The sequence below is a fragment of the Monodelphis domestica genome, chromosome 3 (genome assembly GCF_027887165.1).
Source record: "Monodelphis domestica isolate mMonDom1 chromosome 3, mMonDom1.pri, whole genome shotgun sequence".
In the NCBI taxonomy this organism is placed as follows: Eukaryota; Metazoa; Chordata; class Mammalia; order Didelphimorphia; family Didelphidae; genus Monodelphis; species Monodelphis domestica.
In genome coordinates this window covers 42,653,647-42,676,127 of record NC_077229.1, presented here as the reverse complement: position 1 = coordinate 42,676,127, position 22,481 = coordinate 42,653,647, and the positions used below count along the sequence as shown (strand labels likewise).

Here is a 22,481-nt window from a genome sequence, read left to right as displayed (position 1 = left end):
CCACCTCTCACAAACCTGAAAGATGATTACAGGAAAGATCGCCGTTTTATAGATGGGACAACCAAGGCTCTGAGATACTGGGACTTGCCAGTGACAGGAAGGATCTGAACTGGAGTTTTTCCTCACTAGTCCATCTTACTTGGCCACGACAAACCGACTGCTAGCTGAGGGGGCTGCAGAAAGTGGCCCAGGACACGGAGGGATTCCTCCCTCTGCTGGTGTCCTGGAACCCTTGGGCAGCAGGCTGGGGAATCTATGAAGCCCTTCTCAGAATCGTGGTTTTAAGTGCATAAATATAGGCAATTACCAAGAAAACCAAGGATATTGAAATGCATTAAAAAAAAAAGGTTAAACAAACAAAAAATAAATTCATAGAGTCCAAGTGAAAAGCTCCTCAACCTCATGATTCCCCCAAAAGTCTATGGTTGATCTGAAAAAAGGATATTTTAGCACCCTTGGATTGGGAACCATTCCATTTGGTTCTGAAGATGAGCTCTGCTACTTACTACTTGGCTGGCTCTGGGTAAGCTGCTTCCCCCCTCTGAGTCGGTCCCTTTATTCCTCTTGTCCTTCAAGAACAAGTGACTTGGGGCCTCTGGAGTCAGTGAGATCCTCCAGATGCTGCGGTGATGGAACAGTGCTGCTGGGATGCTGGAGGAGGGCCTGGACCAATGCAAAGGAGTCTGGCACCCATCCACGGGGAGGAAGGCGAGGACACAGTCAGATGGACAACCTGGAGATACTGTCTGTCAGGACAGACTGATTAGAAAGGAGACAGAAAGGCAGGCTAGGAGGTAAGGTATATTAGATATAGAAACAGGTGAAAGGAAATAGATTGAAAAGAGAGATGGGCAGATGATTGGATGGACAGATAGATGGATGGATGGATAGATGGTTAAACAGACACATAGATGGATAAATTGATAATATAGTTTATTCATTCAGTTGTGCCCAACTCTGTGGGCCGCAGGCACAATGGGCTTGTCTTCCAATGTCCTATTTTAGCATTTTAATACCATCCATGGGTTTTTCTGTAGTTTGCCATTTCCTTCTCCAGTAGAGACAGAAAGCTAGACCTCTATATCTGGGACAAACAGTTCACAAGGCTGAATTGGGCCCAGAATTAAACAGATGGAAGAAAGTGAACTAGACTGCCTTCAGGAAATGCAAAGCTTCCCTGACACCAAATTCCTTCCAGGGACAAAGGGTGAGCCTCAGAGCACATCTATCTGTCCCATTAGGTTTGGACCATGTCTCCCATAGAGGGTCGAGAGCAATGGGGTAAGGTAAGGAGTATGGGAAGCAGGCTAGAATACAGCAAGGAACCATCAAGGACAGGAGCAAAGGCTGTCACCAGGGAAATGCCAAAAAAGCAAGAAAGTGGGCTGGCACATGGCTGGGTGAGCCCAGGGGTCCTATCTGGGCCCTCATGTCAGAGGAAAACACAGAAGCCCTCCCCCAACTCCTGAGCAGGTAGACTCTCCCAGAATGGGCAGACCCAATGATGAACACTGGGGGAAACCTCCAGATCACCCTTCCCCCCCTACCCCCCACCATATCAAAGGCCTGGCACGTAGTTGGCCTGTCTTCTTACCTACACTCACGTACCCCCCAAGCAGATGAGAGTGCTTTCTCTGTGCCCTATCTCAGAAGAGTTGGGAAACTGAGGCCCAGACAAGACAGCACTGTGGCTGCTATCTGGCCCCTGGCCTCCCATTCTCTTTCCATCCCTTGGAAAGGCCCCAGGCCCTTCCAGCTTTGAGTCCTTAAAGACTGGTAGAGGCTGGTTCAACGATTTGTTCCATGCCTGGCACAAGGGCAGGCAGGAGTGAGATTGTTTGCCTCATTCCCGGTGACTATGAGGCTGCCCCTAGTGACTGATATTCATTGCTGAATCACTCAAGTGATTCAGAAGGGAACCTAGGGCAGAAAGGAACCTAGACTGGATGGTCACAGGGATTAGAGCTGGAAGGGACCTCACAGGAGTCTGATTCCCTCATTTTTATTTTTAAATGGCAGAGGCAAGATTTGAACCCAGGTCCTTTGATTTCACTGGTGCCAAGATACCTGAAATCCTCTAAGCTTCCATTTTATTATCTGTAAAATAAGAAAGTTATTCACACACACACACACACACACACACACACTCCTCCCCCTCATAGAGCTATTGTGAGCAGCTCTGTGGACCTGAAAAGCATTCTACAAACAGAGAGCTTCCATTAATACAGAAAGAACCTGTGGTTTTACTGATGCAAAATGTCAGCCTTCTCCTCCTTTTGTTCAATCTTGTGTTAGTGTAGAAGATGCCCAGTATGGACATTTCCTCCACCACAATGGACTGGCCCTGATCTCTAACTTAGTCTTGGCCCTCCCCAGGAAGCAGAGCTTTTCCCTGGCTAAGGCGCATGGCTAGTACAAGTTGGAAACAGGGCCGGGGCGCTGTGAGATTTCTCTAACTTTAAGGCTGGCTCTCTACTGTGTTGCCATCTTATTCTCTTCTTTTTGTCACCATGGTTCAGAGAGAAAGGCTCTGGGCCTATCATTCTTATTAATATCATCCATCTTTTTAAAAAGACTGATTCTCTTGGGAAAATGAGTTGAAATTCAAAACCTTTTTTTTAAACCCTTACCTTCTGTCTTGGAATCAGTACTGTGTATTGGCTCCAAGGCAGAAGAGTGATAAGGGCTAGGCAATGGGGGTCAAGTGACTTGCCCAGGGTCACACAGCTGGGAAGTGGCTGAGGTCAAGTTTGAACCCAGGACCTCCCGTCTCTAGGCCTGGTTCTCCATCCACTAAGCCACCCAGGTACGCACACGCGCACGCGCACACACACACACACACACACACTTTTTTGCACTGAACCCAGAACCAATGTCAGGCCAAACAACTAATAAGGTAGGGGGTACCTACAGATAGGAACGACAGGAACCAGGCAGATAGGCTAACTTGTAATGAAACTATCTTTTATATAAATTAAACCCATCCAGTTTAAAGCAGGTCTGCTGTGTCCACATCACTTAATTCTGAAGAAGGACAAATACAGGCCCTTCGACGTTCATAAATTACACCAGATAATTCAGGAGAGTTGAGTGAACAAAGCTGCGGGTACAATAAATCCCCATAGGTGTTTAAAGTAAAAGACAAATTCCGATTGAACATAATGATTGCAAAATGGAAATGAACAATTTGAAGTTAAAATCAAGGAAAGAGGCGCCAATGATGGGGGCCACGAGCAGGTGCCCCACGCCGGTCCCACCAGGCACAAGTCTGGGCGTCTTTTTCTCGAGCGCAGGCGCACGCTTGCACACTCCCGGCATGAGTCCTTCCTCGCCTTAACCCGAATCACAGAGGATGGATCTCAACTCACGAGATGCCAGTGGAAGAAAAGCAGTCACTTTTCAGGCTGCAGACAGTGGTGGTGTCTAATCAGTTAGCTTGTTAATCTCTTCCACTCCTTCCCTTGTCTTTCAATTTCAATTCAGCACGCTAAAAAAACCCCCAAACAAACCCCCAAACCCCAAACAAAAAGAACTCAAACAAAAAAGAGCAGCAGCAAGGGATTTTTGAGATTCCTTGTCAAATACCAAATGACATCCATTGCATGTTGGAGAGGGCTTCTTTACTCGTGTAAGAATATATAGATATATAGATATATTTTTTTAACTGTACACAATTTATAGGGTGTGACAAAGTTTCCAAAAGACTAGATCAACAAGATATTGGCCATTTCTGCACACAATTTAGTTTTTTGTTTTTGTTTTTGTTTTTTATATAAAGACATCTCAAGATGTAAGAGGTGGAATTTGATTTCAATGCTACCATGAATACAAAAGTCAACAAGAAACAAAGGAAGTAACAATTGCCCCCCGCCCCAATAACATTATTTGACACCAAACCATTGGGGGGGTGGGACAGAGGAAGGGGATGACTGCCACCAGGAAGCAGAGTTTGGCTGGAGAGACCGAAGGAATCATGAGATGCCCCCAAGGACTGAGGCCAAGCTTCCCCAACCCTGTGCATGCTCGATGGACTGAGGTCAGTCGAATCTTTCAAAGGATATTCCTATATACAGTACGTTTCAAGATGGTCAAGGAAAGTATCGCTTCAGCGCGCGCGCACGCACACACACATGGACACAGACACACACCCACCCACACCCACACCACCCCCTCCAAAAGGCTGGAGACTGCAAGTCCACAATGATTCGAATATTCGGTCTTCATCGTTCCTTTGCTGATGGCATTTCTAATACAAACTTCTCTTTTGTCAGATCTCACCCAGCTAGCAAGTCTTTTTGGAGGAGGGGGTTGTGATCCTTTCCAACTTCCTTCCAAGTTTAAATAGAATCAATTACTCTAGGCCAGATCACAGATTTCTGAAAGCCTCAAGAGTCCCTTGAAGCCAGGGGGGCCCAAAAGCTAGTGGTTTGCATAGGAAGATTTTTTTTTTCAACCTTTCCAAGAAATAAAAAAATGGTCAAAATTCATCAGCGAAAAAGATGTAGTAATTTGATTTTAAAGAGTAGCCGACTCCGCATGTACTGAGGGTCAAGAAAGAACCCAGCCTCATGCACCACCCAGTGCCCGAGCAGGGGAAGGGGCATCCCGAGGGCCCTGCCGGGCTCTGCCCGCTCCCCCCTCCCCACCCCCGCCAGCAAAGGCCCCCAAGCACGAAGTCTTCATTTCAAGCACCTATGGTTTTTAATTCATAAACTGATTGTAGTATATGACTGAAGAAATCAGTGACAGTGGTATCGGGCATCACTGCATAAATTACGGACGTCATCTCTCTTGCTTTCAAACATTGATTCCATCATTCCCGATCACGGACGAGAGCTTGGGCTAGCCCGCAGTGGGCTCGGAGATCATCCAGACTTCTCTGTCTCCCTGGACAGCTGCTTCCTCGGGCTCCCTGTCCCCGGTTCAGATGTCAAAGGCAGGCATGGGGCAGGGCCCCAGAGGCTGGTGTGGCAAGCGTGGGGGCAACTCGCGCTCCTGGCCCTCCCTCTCATGGCCAGCTGGCTGGGCACCATCGCCAGGGACACACCTGCGTGGCAGAGGCGGAGGCTCCTTTGTCTGCACCCTGTGGGAAGGCCGGGTCCGAGCCTGACCCACTGCTCCAGAGGGAAGAGGGACCGGTTCCAAGGCAAACAGAGACCTCTCTGTTTCTGCTGTTTCTAAGGCAAGGGCCAGACCCCCATTCTCTCCCTCTGCCGGGAGGGTTGTCCGACGGCTCTGGGGTGGAGGCTTTTATTTCTGAATTGCTATTGCTGCTTCTAAAAACAACCCCCAGAAGTTTCTGGAGATGGAAAGGAAGAAAAGGAGGGTTTCTCTGGTTGCTGCCATACGCTTAATAATGAACATGTATAAAAAGTGGTCAAACCTAGGGGAGGGCTCGGCTTCCGGTTTATGTACAATAATTTAATCATCTGTATATAGTTAATACCTAAAAAATTAATTCAAGATCAAAGTCCTTCATGCATTTAAGGAGGAAGTTCTGGATTCTGGCAGCGGCGGTGGCAGCGGCGGTCAGACGGGCGATGCTTCGGCTGGCCGGGGGAGTGGGGGTGGGGGGTCAGTGCCTGCCCCCGAGTCTTTCCCGCAGTCGGAGCCTCTCCCGTTACACTTTAAGCTTCTTCATGGTCTCCAGTCTCTTTTTCAGCAGCTCCCCAATTTCCTGAAGCGAGTGCTGGTAACTGCTTTGCACTTTCCCATGCACAGTCTTGGTGAACCTTTTCTCCTCCTGCAGAGAGAGGGAGGAGAGGGCGATGGTCCAGGCCTGAAGCAGGGAGGCCCCCAAGACACCAGGTGGGAGGAACATGGCCTCTGCCGGCAGACGGCTAGGGTTCAAAATGTGTGCGGGTGTGGGTGCATGTGTACATACATCTTAAGGAAACTCTTCTCCTCTGGAAAATGCAGGGGCTGGACTCGGCCCTGAGGAACCCCCTCGCCCCAGAGCCGGTGCCTACCATCTTTTAGCCTTTTCTCTAAGGATGCAGATGTGAGATGGGACATGAAAACCACAGACCAAAGACAACACACCCAAAGCCAGGCCACAGCCTTTCTGGGGTCTCTGCCCAGGATCCACAGCGTTCTGAGAGGTAAAACGGGGGCAATACTAGGCAATTCCCCCTTCCTCCACGGTGCACCCATCTATCAGGGTAGACAAGGTCAGGGGCCAAATCCCTAGGCCTCTAACGCAAACAAATTAACCTTCTGTCTGAACTGTGACTACAAAGGGCAGCCCCACATTGTCTCTAAAAGAGAAAGAAGGGAGGAAAGGAGGAAAGGAGGTAAAGGAGGGCAGGAGGAAGCAAAGGTATTGGATTACATCAAACAGCTCCCTGTTTGGGAGGTCTGGGCCTTCTATGCGAATTACTTTGGGCTCAGTACTAAAGAAGAAACCAGACTGGATTTTTAAAAACCTACTTTGGTGCAAATTTGATTTCTCTGCACCCTTGTGACTCCTCAGTCGAATCTGATTTACTGAAGCAGCCGAAGGCCCTGGGCCTTTCCCTCCATCCCACCTGGAAAAGACTCCAGGCTCCTTGGTCCCCATATGGCTAGATACTCTTTTGTGTGTTGGGTGAAAAGATCTCAGAGAACAGAAACTGTGGCATCTTTTCTAGACATAGCCTGGTGCTTGGCACACAGGAAAAAATGCCTAGTTCCTTTTCATTTTTCTGCCCAAGCTAGAAGGCCATGCCCATGTTCCTTGGGAGCTGGTGCCCAGTCACTTCTATACATCACTTACTGTTGAAAAATTAAGCCCAGGGGGCAGTTGGGTAGCTCAGTGGATTGAGAACCAGGCCTAGAGACAGGAGGTCCTGGGTTCAAATGTGACCTCAGACACTTCCCAGCTGTGTGACGCTGGGCAAGGCACTTGACCCCCATTGCCTAGCCCTTACCACTCTTCTGCCTTGGAGGAGCCAATATACAGTATTGATTCCAAGACAGAAGGTAAGGGTGTAAAAAAAAAAAAAGCCCAGAAAAGGCTAAGAAGTGGTGCTGTGGATAGAGCACCACGTCTGGAGTCAGGAAGACCAGAGTCAAATCTAGCCTCAGACATTTAATAGATGTGGGACCCTGGGAAAGATTCTTAACCTCTGGCTCAGTTTCCTCATCTGCAAAATGGGGATACCAATAGCACCTACCTCCCAGGGCTGGTGTGAGGCTCAAATGAAACAACATGTCAACACCTTGTGAACGCCAAGGAGCGACATACACAACAGCCACGATGCTTATTGTTGTTTTCCCCTGGGCGATCAGGTTGGTGTCAGGCTGCAGCCTTATGTGCAAAGGCAGTCCCACTGTTTTTCTCTAGTGGGAGAGTTTCTAATCTAGGGGCCAAGGACCCCAAGGGGTTTGTGGATAGGATAACTTATTTAGAGGGCTCTTGTTAGGGATGGAGTGAGAGCACATGTGCAAAGTGCTTTGCAAACCTTCAGCAGGTTTGGGAAATTCAAGCTGATTGGCTAGTTCTGAGACAAGTAAGACATTAAGAGAGGCTTAGCGCTCCCTCTCACTTAGCAGATGAAGAAACTGAAAGCACTCTTGTCACTAAGGTCGCCCAATGACAGGGTTTTTTTAACCCAGGCCTTCTGACTCAGACCCCAGGGGCAGCTCTTTCTCTTGTGCCTAGCACTGAAGGCGGCGCCCTGAGCTGGCACCTCTGGGGATCTGGCTTACCCCTGAGTCACCTGTAGCCTCCTCTTACCTGTGAAAGCACAGAGTCTTCTAGGGATAATTCTTCAAGTTTCAGTGCAGCCAGAAGAGTCTCGAGCCCTTTGATGTTCTCCAGGACACTGGAGATCAGCAGCTGAAGGCCAGCCACATAGCGCTGGAAGCTGGAGAAGACGGGTGGCTGGGGAGACACAAGAGGAGAATAAGTTACCTGTGCTATCTGGCCCACTGGAGCAAACACAGCTTCCTTCAAGCCACAAGCAGATGGATTTCCTTACTCTCCAAGGCCCAGCCCTGGTCCCTCCACTTTATCCACCACACTGTTGCTCACTCTGCCTTAGCATAACAGACAAACTCATCTTGGAAGCCAAAGTCCTTTCCACGGGTCTGAGAAAACTCCCCTTTGCATAGACAACACTCTAGTCAGACTGGCTTCTTAGTATTTCCCCAAACTCAGTACTCCAGCTACTGTCTCTGGGCCTCCCAGCCCCATGCTTGGAGCAGAAATGTAGCCCCCCTCCTGCTTTCTTTCTCTAAGAATCTCTGGCTCCCTGGCAGGCTCAGCATAGGTGCCGCCACCTGTAGGAAGGCCTCTCTGATCATACTGCCTATTCATTCTCTCTCCATCTTCAGATAATCACATACATCCTTATTGCTCAGAAGAGTTGGACTGAGCTCCCTGAAGGCAGAGACTGGTCTTCATTTTGTCTTTGTATTGCCATGGTCTAATGAGGATAATGTCTGCTTGAAGACCACTAAAGACCCCACACTTTTTTTCAGACTAATTTCAAAGGAGCCATGTCTTTCCTATCTCCCTCTTCTGAAGTTGGTTTCTTTTCTTTTCTTTTCTTTTCTTTTCTTTTTTATATTTTATTTAAACCCTTACCTTAGCCTTAGAATGAATACTGTGTATTGGTTCCAAGGCAGAAGAGTGGTAAGGGCTAGGCAATGGGGGTCAAGTGACTTGCCCAAGGTCACACAGCTAGGAAGTGTCTGGGGTCAAATTTGAACCCAGGACCTCCCATCTGTGGGTCTGGCTCTCCATCCACTGAGCCACCAAGTCACCCAGCTGCCCCCATGAAGTTAGTTTCTTAAACAAAAGTCTAAGACTGAATGAACTTATCTTGGGTATATTTCCTATTTAGTAGATGTGCCTGTCAAAATGATCATGTCCCTCTGCCTTGGTGTCATCTAAAAACATGCGGTCACTTGTGACCTTAAGTGAACCCCTGATAAAAATGCCAAACGGCCAAGGGTCAAGCCCAGAGCCTATTGACACTCATTCTATAATGGTGCCCCCTTGGGGACAATCCCTTCATTGCTTCCATCTCCACCTAACTGTCCTAGCATTTAGCCCATGTGCCCTCTTGAGTCATGCAAGAAGCTCACCTTGGGCACAGACTTCCTGCAAGGCCTTGGGAAAGACCAGAAGCGCCTACACCCTTGGGGAGCTTACATTCTATAAGTCAGGGAGAAGGCAATAGGGCTACAAATAAACACAAAAGTACTCCAAAATACCTAAAATAAATGGTGATGTACTAATGCCTGAGGAAATTAGGAAAGGGCAGCCACAGGAGGCAGCCCCTGAGCTGAACCTCAAGGAGAACTCAGGATTCCAAGAGGCGGTCTGGGCAAAGGGGTAGGGATGAGAGGTGGAATGTCACATACAAGTGACTAGTGAATGACAGTGTGCAGGGGGGCTATGTGAGAATAACCCAGAAAGAGAGGATCATGAAAGGTGGCAGAGGCCAAGGAAGGCCCAACTCCTGAGCAGGGAAGGGAGCTGCTCACTGGTTCTATGCTTTGGGAAGGTAATGCTGGAGGCCTTGAGGGGGATGGCTGGGAAGGGAGACTAGAAGCAAAGGGATCAATTGGGATCCTTTTGGTCCAAAAACAAGGGAGTAGTTATGTGAGCAGGGAAAGAAGGAGATGGACGCCAGAGACACTGAGGAGGAAGAACTGATCAGACTTGGATCCTAGTTAGATATAGGAGGGTGAGGCTGAGAGAAGAATTAAGGATGATGCTGGGCTTGAAAGCTTAGAGGATGGAAAGCATGGTAGCACCTTCCACAGTCACAGGGAAATTGAGAAGGGAGATGGGCTTCATCAAATGTTTTGCTGTGTTAGAACCCAGCCTCCATTTTGCCTTTATGCTTTGGTTCTATGACTTTCCAAGGGTGTCAGAAATCTCCCCTTGTGCCCTGAGCTATATTTAACCCAGAAAAAGAGACCCTCTAGGACAGATGCTCCATGAGAGAAGCACCTCCGAACACTCTGAGCTCCTCTATGAACACAAGGTGAGCTTAAATGATCCTCAGTGGAGCTATTACCATTAGGATGTTGGTTTCTTTTTTCTTCTTTTTCCTTTTCTGTATATTTAATTTATATGGCTGCAGGACACTGTCACAGTAACTAGTCACCCAGAGGACAATGGAGATGGTCTGAGAGAAAAGAAAGAAAATGCATTATTAATCAAGATACTTAACGACAGAAAGAAAGAGGAGAAAGAGGGAGACAAGGGGCGGGGGAGAGGGAATAAAGGGAGAGATGGGGGAAAAGGAGAAGCAGAGAGATAGGGGGAGAGGAGAGAGAGAGAGAGAGAGAGAGAGAGAGATATCTAGAGAGAGAGAAAAGGAGAAGACTTCTGGTCATGGTCTCTCCCAATCCATCTTCCCTTCTATAAATCCTACCCCTCCCCCCTTCCCTTTTCCCCATCCTTTTTTACTTCCCTTCGGGCTAATAACAGGTTTCTACATCTAACCGCATGTGTACATTAACCCCTCTCAATAAAATCTGATGAGAATAAGGTTTGAGAGGAAGATAGAGGGAAGAAAGAGGCAGAAAGACTGGGGGATGGGGGTGGGGGTGGAGGGGAAACAGGGCAGAGAGGGAGAGGGAGATAGCTAGACAGAGAATAGAAATCTTGGTATCACAAGATCACAAGGCAGGAAGGGCCTTTAGGGCCCCTCTCCCAGTCCAACCCCTCATTTTAAAGAAGAGGAAACAGAGGGGACCACTAGTCTGTGCTGTTTGTCCAGCTGTTAGCCTGCTGCCTCCCCCCTAGACCACATGCTCCTTGAGGGCAGGGTCTGTTTTGACCTTCCTCTAGAGTTAGAGCTTAGTCTGCGGTCTGGCACACTGGAGGTGCTCAATCAATGGTAGCTAACTTGACCTGGCACAGCCTAGCTGGGACCTGAATTTGAGCCCTCAAACTTGAAATGGAGCACATAGTGGGCATGACGGCCCCCCTGAAATGTCCTTGCAGGCACTGCCTACAGGGTAGAGGCAGGCAGTGGCGGTGGCAGCAGCATACGTAACAGCTGCAGCTCTTCCTGATGTGGCACCTTATATTACCATCCCACGGGAGTCTCATCACAAATCTGGGAGGGAGGTGCTATTATGACCCTATTTTACAAATGAGGAAACTGAGTCAAGCAGGGAGGCTAAGGGATGTCCCTAAATGTTTAAGAATGGTTTTGAGCTCAGGTCCCTTGCTGCCTGACTTCACTGGGCATCTTGGTCTAGGAGAGCAGCAAGCTGAATGGATCTAAATATTGGAGCCTTTGTCACAAGACAGGGAATAACATTAAGAAATGTTTGCTGGACTAAAGGGAAAACCAAAGTGCGCTGTGGACCAAAAGACGACTAGACGCAGCCCTGGGAGGGTAAGGCACAACACTCACCTCCACAAAGAAGACTAAATTCTCTAGGATACTGGGATGAGTCCTCAGGTGCCCATCCTGCACTTCTAATATGTCTCCTTTACATAGACTAAATACTTCTGAAAGAAAAAAGGGAAATTCTTTGGTCGGCCTCCTCTCAGGCCACTTGCTGGCTGAGCCCTTTGGGTCACGGGCATCCATCATCCATCAAATGGCTTAAACCCATGGGGAAGCCAGACCCCCAAATTAGCCTGCAGGAGCAGAGGGAAGGGAAGGCCTTTTCACAGCAGCTGACCACATACTGAGCCCCTCATTAACATGCTTCATCTTTCTTTACAGCCTCACAATCATCAAAACCCAGATCTTTCTAGGCCCTGATCCCATCTCTAATCCCTGCACAGACACAGACTGTGGATAAGGTGAAGCCCATTGAAGCCACAGCCGGAAGAACATGCACTATTCTCGATAAAAAGGCTGAAGACGCCTTTTCTATTCAAGTCCAAGGTTGAGATTTGGCATCCCCATCACCACACAATGACAGCTTTCCAGAAGGGCTCAGGGGCTCCTGGGAAGGTCCGGTAGTCTCTAAATGCAAGGTGTCCAGACCACACTGGACCCGACCCTCGCTGCCCATACCCACAGATCAAGGCACCCACAACTGCCCAGGGAGAAGCATTGCAGTTATCTCCAGGCACCCAGAAATATGACCATTCAGGAAAAGTGTGTCCAGACACTTACCCCTTAATTGTTCTAGTAAAGATTCAAAACTATTCCCTATCCTCTCCTGGATCTCAGTTGTATCTTCTGAAATTGAAAACAGAAAAACAACAACAGAAACCAAGCTCAGCAGTCATATTAAGGTAAAAGACACCCAAAACTCAAGCAGCAGAATCTTCTTGACCCTCAGCTCCTGTAGGCCTCAATGTACACATGGGCCCAGAGGTTATCATTCAAAAACCAAAAAACCTCATTCTTTCTTGGCCAAAGCAACTGACCCAAAAGAAGGGGGATTAAAATCCACTTCTTTCAAGTGGCTAAAAAGGCAAATGGAATTAATTATAAACTTGGGTTTAACAATCCCACCGAGACATTCCTAATTCGTTACTGGTGATAATATAATGGTCCATGACTCTTACTGGACTAAAAACTCAGAAGATCTGTGTTTTCTACCACAAATGTTCAGCTCCTCAACCAACGACTTTCACATAACGGGTTCAACAAGCCAATTCCTTCCATCTCTCAATCTCACAATTAACTGGTAAATTAACATGGTACTAGGCCATTAAGAGGCTAGTACCCAACTCTGCAATGCTGGCTCACTGAAAAATGGAATGTTTTGTTAAAAGACCTACAATGTCATCATTATTATTTCCCATCTACCTTAAACAGATGCGGACTATGGCCCTCTGATGTTCCCCCACCCAATGACTCAGCAGAGGGTGTTCAAGACCACAGGTTCTTGAAGGCCTCCCCAGGCCCCCACAACTCTGGCCAGCCCCCCTACACTACAGATAAAGGCTACCGGCACAGCCTGCCTGGCTGCTGTCTGGGCTATAGTCAGGGCTGACCACCAGCAGATTGGGCAGCAAGGGAAGAAGAGCTCCTCTAGCCAGAGCAAGAGCCGAAGGCCATCTACTAAGGAAGAGAAGGGTCCCAGGCCTCATCCATGCAGGCAAAGCCCACACTTTTGGGGAAATCGGAGGTCCTTCAAGTAGCCAATTATAGAGGCTTCATTTGGAACAAAACATCATTATTTTCTCAGTTTAGAATTTCTGCTGCCTAAAGGGCCGTTCCCCCAGCATGCTGAATTTCTTTTTTAGGAAAATAAAATTAACCAATCTCTGACTCAAACACAAAACAAAACTGGTCACACACACATACATGCACATACATGTACACACACACATGTTGGCAACTTACCTAATCCATTGGTATCTAGTTCATAAATATCGCTAATGAGGTAAAAGGAGCTAGTCTGGCACTGACAGCAGCCACTGCTGAAGAAGCCAGCCATCCTGGTGGGCACAGGACCCAGGAAGGGATACTGGGGAATGAAAAAGAAATAAAGGGCTGGTTAGTTTGTGGTGTGGCGCAGGTGCTGGCCTGTTTTAGCTACCTCGGCACTATCAGCAGACTGTCCTCTAGACACACAGAGGGTGGAGGCCTTTCCCCACATGCAGACACCTGTCTGTTACTCCTCTGAGGACAGTATTCATTCCTCTGACAGTGGCATACAATCTAGAGAGGGAACATCTCCTGTGTAAGACTCTAAAGAGACCCACAGATCGATCATTCCTTTGGAGTGAGAAGGGACTTGATTGTAGAAGGGCCTGAAAGGACCCATCGATCTGGGGTCACATGGCTAGGAAGTAGCACAGGTGGTGAGGGATTAGACCCTGAGCCTTCCTGACTCCAAGTCAAGCTTTGTAGGTGTATCAATGAAGGCATCTTGTATGGGACCTGGCTCTAGCACTAGAAGAAATGCCCCTAAATCCTTCTGGTCTAACATCTCATTTTACAGAGAAGGACACTGAGGCCCAGCAGGATAGGTGACTTGCCCAAGGTCACATAAGCATTAACAGTAAACATCTGAGCCAGGATTGAATACTGGATACTGGAGCATCATTCATTTTTCACTATGCAGGCCCAAGACACTGTTGGTGGAGAGTCTTGAAACATTTTTCATTACCGACTCGGATACTTTTTTAAAAAAGGCAACAAGTACAGCATAGTTTTGTATGTTCGAAGACAGAAAAATATGTACATTAAGAAGTACAAGCAATAAGATTATTACAGAAGCCCTGGATGATCCTATAAAAGTCATATTAAGAATGACAACTCAGAGATAGAAGGGGGTGAATTATCTCACATGAAAAAGTGCTTAAGAGTCGATATAGCAGAGACTTGGGGCTTGTGGTGGGCAACACTTAAACTTCACTCTCATTGAAATTAGCTCAAAGGAGGAATAACACCCACAAAGCCAACTACAGAAACCTAATTTACCCTATAGGGAAGTTGGAGGGAAAAGGAATAAGAAAACATGGGGGTGGGTGGGGGTGGGAGCATACAACAAAAAGGAAAGTGATTCAGAAGAAGTGGTGGTTGGAAGCAAAACATTTGTGAATAGGAAAAGACTGAAAGGAAAGAAAGAGAAGAGTAAACAAGGAGAAAATAAGATGGAAGGAAGCACAGAATTAGTAATCATAACTGTGAATGAGAATGGGATGAACTCACCCATAAAATAGAAAAGGATAGCAGAGTGAATTAAAAACCAGAATCACACAATATGCTGTCTACCAAAAAAAAGAAAAATATTTAAAGCAGGGAGACAGGGGCAGCTGGGTAGCTCAGTGGATTGAGAGCCAGGTCTGGAGTGGGGAGGATCTGGGTTCAAATCTGGCCTCAGACCCGTCCCAGCTGTGTGACCCTGGGCAAGTCACTTGACCCCCATTGCCTAGCCCTTACTACTCTTCTGCCTTGGAGCCAATACACAGTATTGACTCCAAGATGGAAGGTGAGGGTTTTTATAAAATAAAAAAATAAAGCAGGGAAACACAGAAGAAAAGGGGCTCAAGCAGAAAGCAAAAGTAAAAATAGATCTAATCAAAAGAGATAATAAGGAAATTATACTTGATAAAAGGTACCATAGACAATGAAATAATATCAATACTAAACATACTTGTACCAAATGGCATAGCATCCAATTTCCTAAAGTAGAAGTTATGTGAATTACAGGAGGAAATAGACAGAAAAATGTTATTAGTGAGAGGCCTTAACCTTCCTCTCTCAAAAATAGATAAACCCAACCAAAAAATAAACAAGAAAGAAGTTAAGGAGGTAAATAGAACGTTAGAAAAGTTTGATATGAATAGACCTCTGGAGAAAACTAAATGGGAACAGAAAGGAATATACCTTTCTCCTCAACAGTATGTGGTACTTTCACAAAAACTGGCTCTCTAATAGGGCAAAAAAAACCTCACCATCAAATGTAGAAAAGCAGAAATATTAAATAAGTCCTTTTCAGATTATAATGCAATAAAAATTACATTCAACAAAAGCAACAGAAAGACCAAAAATTAATTGTAAACTACATTATCTTATCCTAAAAAATGAATGGACCAAAGAACAAATCATAAAACAATAAATCTCATCAAAGAAAATGACAATGAGAAGACAACATACCAAAATGTATGGAATGCAGCCAAAGCTATAGTTAGGGGGGCAGTTCTATCTCCAAATGCTTACATCAATAAAAAAGAGAAAGGGCAGATGAATGAATTGGGCATGCAACTAAATAAAAAACGAGGAAAAGAACAAAATAAAAATCTCAAATCTTGGAAATTTTTTTAATAAAAGAGATAAATAAAATTGAAAGAAAATCACTGAACTAATAATAAATAAGAGGAGCTGGTTTTATGAAAAAAAAAAACAAACATATAAAATACATAAACCACTGGCTTATTTGATTTTAGAAATGAATGACAAAACTCAGGTCAGAGAAGAACCTTGGGTTCAAGAATAATGACTGAGACACTGACAGGACACCCATCAGTTGGGGGAATAACTGAACAAGTTGTTGTATATGATGCTGATGCTATTCTTATAGTGCTATAAGAAATGATTAGCAGAATAATTTCAGAAAAACCTGGAAGACATGTGAATTTATGCAGAGAAGTGAGCAGAACCAGGAAAAAAGCACAATTGTCCAATAATAACTTTGAAAGACTTAGCTATTTGGATCAATATAATAATCCAAGATAATTCTAAAGGATTCATGATGGGAAAATGCTATCTACCTGCAGAGAAAGAACTGATAGAATCTGAATGCAGATCAAAGCAGGCTTTATAAAACTTTCTTTAGTTTGCTTGTTTTTATTTTTCTTTTTGGTCTGTTTTCTTTTGCAGCATAGCTACTATGGAAGTAAGTTTTCCATTAACTGCACAAGTATGTATAATGTATATCAAATTGCTTGCTTTCTCAAGAAGGGGGAAGGAAGGAGAGAATTTGGAACGCAATTTTTAAAAAATAAATGTTAAAATTTGTTATTACATATATCATTGAGAAAAATAGTAAAAATTTCAAAAAATAAAAAGAATGATATTTGGCTGGGGCTGGGGTGAAGGGCTCAGTTTAAGATATATTTGTGAAAAGAAAAGGATAACAGATAGGACAGGATGATTGCTTGGGTTGAATAAAGTGATTTTTATCATGAGACTAGGCAGAATTTCCGAATCACTATTTTGCTTCTGTTCTTTCTGAAAAAGAGAACAATTATTGGACTTGAACAGTCAAAACAAAAACGGCTATGGAGAGTTGATCCCCAAGATAAATAAGGAGACAGTAAGAGAGCACTAGCTATCCTTGAGAAATTTGACCCCAGATCCAAAATTATTCCATCCTCACATCCTGAAAGACTTGGCAGACAGGACTACTGAGCTAGTCAGTGATCTGTGACCAGAGAGAATCAAGGGAGAGCAAATAGTCTGCTTTTCAAAAAAGGGAAGAGAGGGGAGCCTGCCGGCCAGAGCATCTGATGACAACTGCTGGCAAAGTCTTAATGTGTCATTAAAAGGAAGATACTATACAAGAACTATACAAGAAAGCAGTCATCGTAAAAAGCCTCCATGTGTGTCTTAATCACAAACTGGCCATGAAGTCAGGATACTTTAATTTTATGACATGTTTAACAAATTTGTGGAGGCAACTAGGTAGGTCAATGGATAGAGAGCCCAGGCTGGAAAAGGGAGGTCCTGGGTTCAAATCTGGTCCTCAGATCCTTCCTCTCTGTGTGACCCTGGGCAATTCACTTAACCCACCCCACCCCACCCCCACCCCAACTGCCTAGTCCTTACCATTTTTCTGCCATAGAGTTGTTACTATGATAGAAGACTAGGGCATACATGCTGAGAATTTCCATGGCCCAAAGCTGGGAAGAGCAGACAACAAGCTGCACTGGATGGCCAAGTTAGGATTCAGAAATATTCTTATCCAAACCCAAATCAAATAAGATGAAATCAAATCTGAGATAAATGTAGATTCATGCTTCGGCCTAAAATGATTAACTCCATTAGTATAAGACAGGAATGTCTCTAGACAGCAATTCATGTGAAAAAGATCTGAGCGTCTTAGTGGATAATATGTTTAAGATGAGAAAACAGAGGTTGGCAGCCAAACTAATGCAATGTGAAGTTGCAAAAGACGAGGCACCCATCCCAATGGAGGATGTAAGAGTAAGGACAGAATTGGAGTACAGAAATCTCTTCTGGGAGCCAAACTTTAGAAAGGGCACTGAGAAGCTAGTGTAACACCCGGAAGGAAGACCACCCAGGATGGTCAAGGGCCTTGAGTTCATGCCAAATGAGACTCTGATGAAGGAACATGGGATATTTATCCTAGAGCAGGCTGGCAGAGAACATGAGAGCTGTCACCAAGGATTTATTTTTTTATTTTTATTTTTTTATTTTTCAAGCCCTTACCTCCCATCTCACAATATTGTGTATAGGTTCCAAGGCAAAAGAGCAGTAAGGGCTAAGCAATGGAGTTAAGTGACTTGTCGAGTATCACACAGTTAGGAAGTGTCTGACACCAGTTTTGAATCCAGAGCCTCCAGTATCTAGGCCCAGCCATCTATTGAGTCATCTAGTTGTTCCTATCACCAAGAGTTTAAAGGGACAGAGGTCCAGTAGAAGATGGATTAGACTTCTTTTTAGCCCCGTTGGCAAAGAACTCAAAGCAATGAGTAAAAGAGGCAAGTTGAGAGCAGATGTCAGGAGAAGCTTCCTAACAATGCGGTACACGTCAAATGTGGCTCTTCCCCCAGCTTGGAGCACTTGGCTCTGAACCTCAGACATCTTCCTCCTTCTCTCTCCTCCCTGTGGGCAGATGGCAGGAAGCTGCCAACACCAGAGGCAGCTGGCCTGTAACTTCTCCCATACTGGTGGGGCGTAATGCCACTTTTCAGACAGTACCTGAATCTTTCGTTCAACAAATCGCTTTCCTGCATCCAGTATGCCTTCCAACTGCTGGAGAAGTGAACGGATGATATCAATCCTTGAAGAGACGCCATTCTCCGTCGTCTTGTCCGAATTCTTCGGCTCAGTGGGGTGGCTCAGAGTCGGAAGCCCACTGACCAATCTCAGGGTCAGAGATCGGATGCGCAGCCAGAGGGTCTCTTCCTCCAGGGAGAGCTTCTTGTGTTCTTCAGAAACATCCCTTAAGACAGACACACCAGCAAAGCATAAGCAGACATTCAGAGCTGATTTAATCTGACCTTTCAAGGGTCAGATATTCATCTTGACCTATGAACCTGCCTTTGGCTCTCAAACTACGTCACACCACACGCTGGACAATACTTCTAGCCGTGGGATTGGCAAACGTCAGAGACAACAGGCGGGGCTCTACCCCTGTCATGATATGCTGAAACAGAACTGATCATCTCCCCCAAAGGTTAACTATGGGAAGAGCAATGACTGGGAAGCAAAGATGAGTTACCATTCCTTGGGATCCCAAGTAAAGAAAACATGGAGGTCTCTGTTATCCCTCAGGTCTTTCCATGGGATGTCATCCTCCTCAGGACTCAGACTCATGGACTTGACACTTTCTTCTAAGCTGGTTGATCTGTGATAAAAATATAATGAACATATTTACAGCACATGGAAGCTTTAAGGGATTCGGGGGGAGGCAAATTAACTAGAATATTAAATTGCATGCTTACAAACATTTTATAAGTGAATATCATAGGATCACAGTGTTAAAAGCTGGAAAGAACTGCAGAGATCATATAATAATACCTCTCACTGTAGAGAGAAAGGAAAGGGAGATACCAAGAGGCAGAATTGGGATTCAAACCCAGGTCCTCTAACTCCCCAAAACAGCCATCTTTGCCCTGCATCATATTGCTCCTGGGCTTAATACCTATGCTCATCATAAGGTTTCATTTGTGCTGGAAAAATACATAAGTCTATTTATTTTTGTTTGCAGAAAGAGGTAACTAGATACCACGTGAAATGAACTCTAAGAGGCAGCCCAAAGGGAGATGGGGATGGGCGGACAGTTCAAGCTGGGCTATTTCTCTTCAGAGTCCACACTGCTGATGCTAACACCAAACCACAGAAGGCATCGTCGGTTCAACTCTGTAGGCCAGGTCAAAGACTAAAGATCACAAACAATTCCCATAAAATATATTTTGCAAAAGAGAAAAGAACAAAATGAAGCTGAACACTGACAGGCCCACCTCCCCACCGCTCTTCCCCACAATCTGCACTCTTGGGTGCAAATCACATCCTTGGAACCTACTCTAGGTCATCAGTCTTAACACTCCTGGGCTGTACTTACATGTTGGCTTCAAGTAGGAGATCCAGCAACATCCGCTCAGTACGGACTTGGGCAAAATGAAGAGAGTTGTTCAGTCTGTTCCTAAAAGCGATAAACTCTGGGATCTTCTCAAACGCACCATATTTGTAGGCTTGAATAATATATTCTGAGGTCTGGGAAGAAAAAAACACCACCTCGGTATAAATATTTTTAACAGTTCAGATACTTGTGGTCAACCTCGCCAGCAAAGCAAATCAGCCAAACTCAAGAGTAAATTAAGTCAAGACAAATGAAGTCACAACTTCCAGGCTAACTGAGGCCATGGCCACTAAATAGAACTTCCGCCTTGAAAGCCGTGCTGCTCTCTTCTTCCTTCCCCTCCCCTCTCTCTGCATCCCCTTTGCTGAGAACAAGACAAGGCTGCCAAACAGGGCAATGTGGAAGCCATCCCTTGTGCCGTTTCCACTGACTCAGAGGTCACAAGTAGGCTAGAAAAGCAGCCACTGTTGACCAGGACTACCCTAGGAGACATCGTTCAGTGTTTTTCTTAAAACGAGGGGGACAGCCTATTTCTAATGAAGTTTCAAAAAAATATATAGCCATTGTCAACCCTGGTCCCCCCCAAAACCCACCAGCCTAAAAAAAAGGCCCAAAGACATGCAGGCTCCTTCTGCTCATCTTATTCGTCTTCTGAGTACAATAACACATAGCACCAATATTTAAGTGAAACGCCGAACAATGTCAACCACAAGGCTCATGCCACCATCAGTCCATTCTGAGGACACCCCAAATATCTGGAGCACTGAAGTTACATGATGCAGACAACACAACCTGTATGTGAACTGAAGTCAATGCACACGGACCTTCGGAGATGCAGCCCAAGAGAGCAGGGAAGGACAGACATTCGAGTGTACCAGTCAGAGAAAAATCATGGAAAACAGAGCTCCTAGGGAAGGAGCTCAGGTCCTCAGGACTCAAGAAAGCAGCAGCCTCCAAAAACCTTTAAAAAAAAAGCGACGTCTGCCCAAAAACAAAACGCACTGTCACAAGCACTCTCTAAACTAGTTTCTTTTCTGCTTGGTCTCACTCGGCTTCCTCTGTCCCATCTCCATTACGTCTGGATAATTCGCATGATAGGAAAATAGGGCAATAGTCAACAACATACCCTCTGATAAACAGCCTCGCAGGGTTCATTTCAGGCCGCGGGATTGCGCCAGGGGCGCTGCTAATTCAACTGCACTCGATGCGGCTTTTAAACCCCCACGGGACACCTCGGTGAGCTGTTTGCCTGCAGTATCTGGAGAAATTAAAGACGGACGGACACAAGAAAATTAAAAAGATTACTTGTGATCCTGAGGGCTTAGAGAAGGACTACCTGAAAATCCTCAAGTTACCTTCTGGCTTGGCTCAAGGAGAGCAAGGCTGCCTCTTTCCTCAGCTGCCTATGGAGGGCTCGGGCTACTCTAACCACAGGCCCTAGGCAGGCAGAGGGACAGTAAGACCCAGATATGACAGGGTTTGGGGTCAGTGCTTGCACTAAGAGGTCACTGCTGGAGAGGAATGATTAACTCAGAACTCTGGATTATCCAGGCAGTAAGGAAAAGACTATGGTGGCTTTAGGGGTTTAAATCTGATTGCTAAATTTGCCCACCCCCAAACTAACATCACCAAGCACAGTGTAGTTTTCATTTCTGGGAATCCACGAGTTTAGTGCAATTTAAATGAAAAGAAGACAAATTTGAGGACTAAGCAGGAAGGAGGGAGGCCACACTATTTTTTTACCAAACTAAAAAGGCCCTCGACTTGCTCTTCTAAAAGACAGATAGTCCTCCTTTAAGCCTGCCCAGGTCATGCACGACCCACCTGGATGAGGATTAGGGAAGTGGAAGGAAGACAGAATGAGCAGAAAGAGAGTGTTGAATGGAGGAAGAGGCATAACCCCAATCCTACCCCCAGACGACAGGCCAAGCTAGAAACTGCAGGCAAGTAAGCTCTCGCTGACAATCCAAAGAGGTTGTCCAGGAGCTATTTTAATTTATTTCTAGATCACCGAGGTGATTTGGGGCACCCCTGAACTCCTGAAATGAACCCTGGTCACTGCAGAAAGGGCAAGAGAAACACAGATGCCAACTCAAGAATAATATCTATTCTGTTACACCAACCTAACAGTATTGACTTTTTAAAATAGCAGATTCCAAGGTACCAGAAAAGTCATTTCTAGCTATTCAAATGCATTTCGTTCTTTCAGAGAGAAGATCTCATTCAGAATCCACTAGAATCAGATTCCTCCCAAGAAGAGTTAAGGAAGAACTGTGAGTTTTTTCCACAGGCTCTGACATCTATTTCAAAGTGATATTTTAGGAATTGAAACAGAATGGGTCACCCAGGAAATTAAAGGCCTATAGAACATGGTATGCCTACAAGATGATATCCTAAGAGATGTCACCCACTACTCCTAAGGATGCTCTGAACAACTCACAGTGCAGAGAAGCTGCAGGAAGTCCCCTCCACAGAGCCATCTACAATTCCTCATCCAGCAGCTATCACAACCTAAGCTTAAGTTGAAGTCCGATTGGACTTATCTCAGTAGAGCAGTCATTGCCTTTAGCCTCTCCTTTGGAGAGGTGTCCTCTGGTACCTGCCCCTTCTTTCCATGGCTCTGCTGCCATTCCACAGGGGCTGCTCTCTTCCTAAGATCCATGAGGCTAAGCACATTGATCACAATTGATTAAATTGAATCTTCTTGATAGAAAATCAACTTTCAGGAGAAGTCCTGGTTCCTGATTCCATAGAAAGCCGTGGGAATAACTTTTGTTACTATG

At 45.7% G+C, this 22,481-nt stretch overlaps 1 protein-coding gene across 2 annotated transcripts in view; it reads right to left on the bottom strand.

Annotated features, from left to right (window-relative positions):
• Positions 1 to 314: 314 nt before the first annotated feature.
• NAA25 (N-alpha-acetyltransferase 25, NatB auxiliary subunit) overlaps positions 315 to 22,481 on the bottom strand; it is a 58,617-nt gene continuing 36,450 nt past the window's right edge. Inside the window, exons 16-24 of one of the 2 annotated variants that reach the window (XM_007490033.3) lie at positions 19,681 to 19,832; positions 18,838 to 18,963; positions 18,315 to 18,558; positions 13,266 to 13,389; positions 12,084 to 12,149; positions 11,367 to 11,464; positions 10,014 to 10,124; positions 7,718 to 7,864; positions 315 to 759 (exon numbers count right to left, since the gene is read on the bottom strand). In XM_007490033.3, the coding sequence (XP_007490095.3) occupies positions 721 to 759; positions 7,718 to 7,864; positions 10,014 to 10,124; positions 11,367 to 11,464; positions 12,084 to 12,149; positions 13,266 to 13,389; positions 18,315 to 18,558; positions 18,838 to 18,963; positions 19,681 to 19,832 (1,107 nt within the window). In that variant the 3' untranslated portion in view covers positions 315 to 720. Of the gene's footprint in view, positions 760 to 2,947; positions 5,744 to 7,717; positions 7,865 to 10,013; positions 10,125 to 11,366; positions 11,465 to 12,083; positions 12,150 to 13,265; positions 13,390 to 18,314; positions 18,559 to 18,837; positions 18,964 to 19,680; positions 19,833 to 22,481 lie in introns of those variants that run through there. The other variant, XM_001365871.4, reaches the window with a different exon arrangement.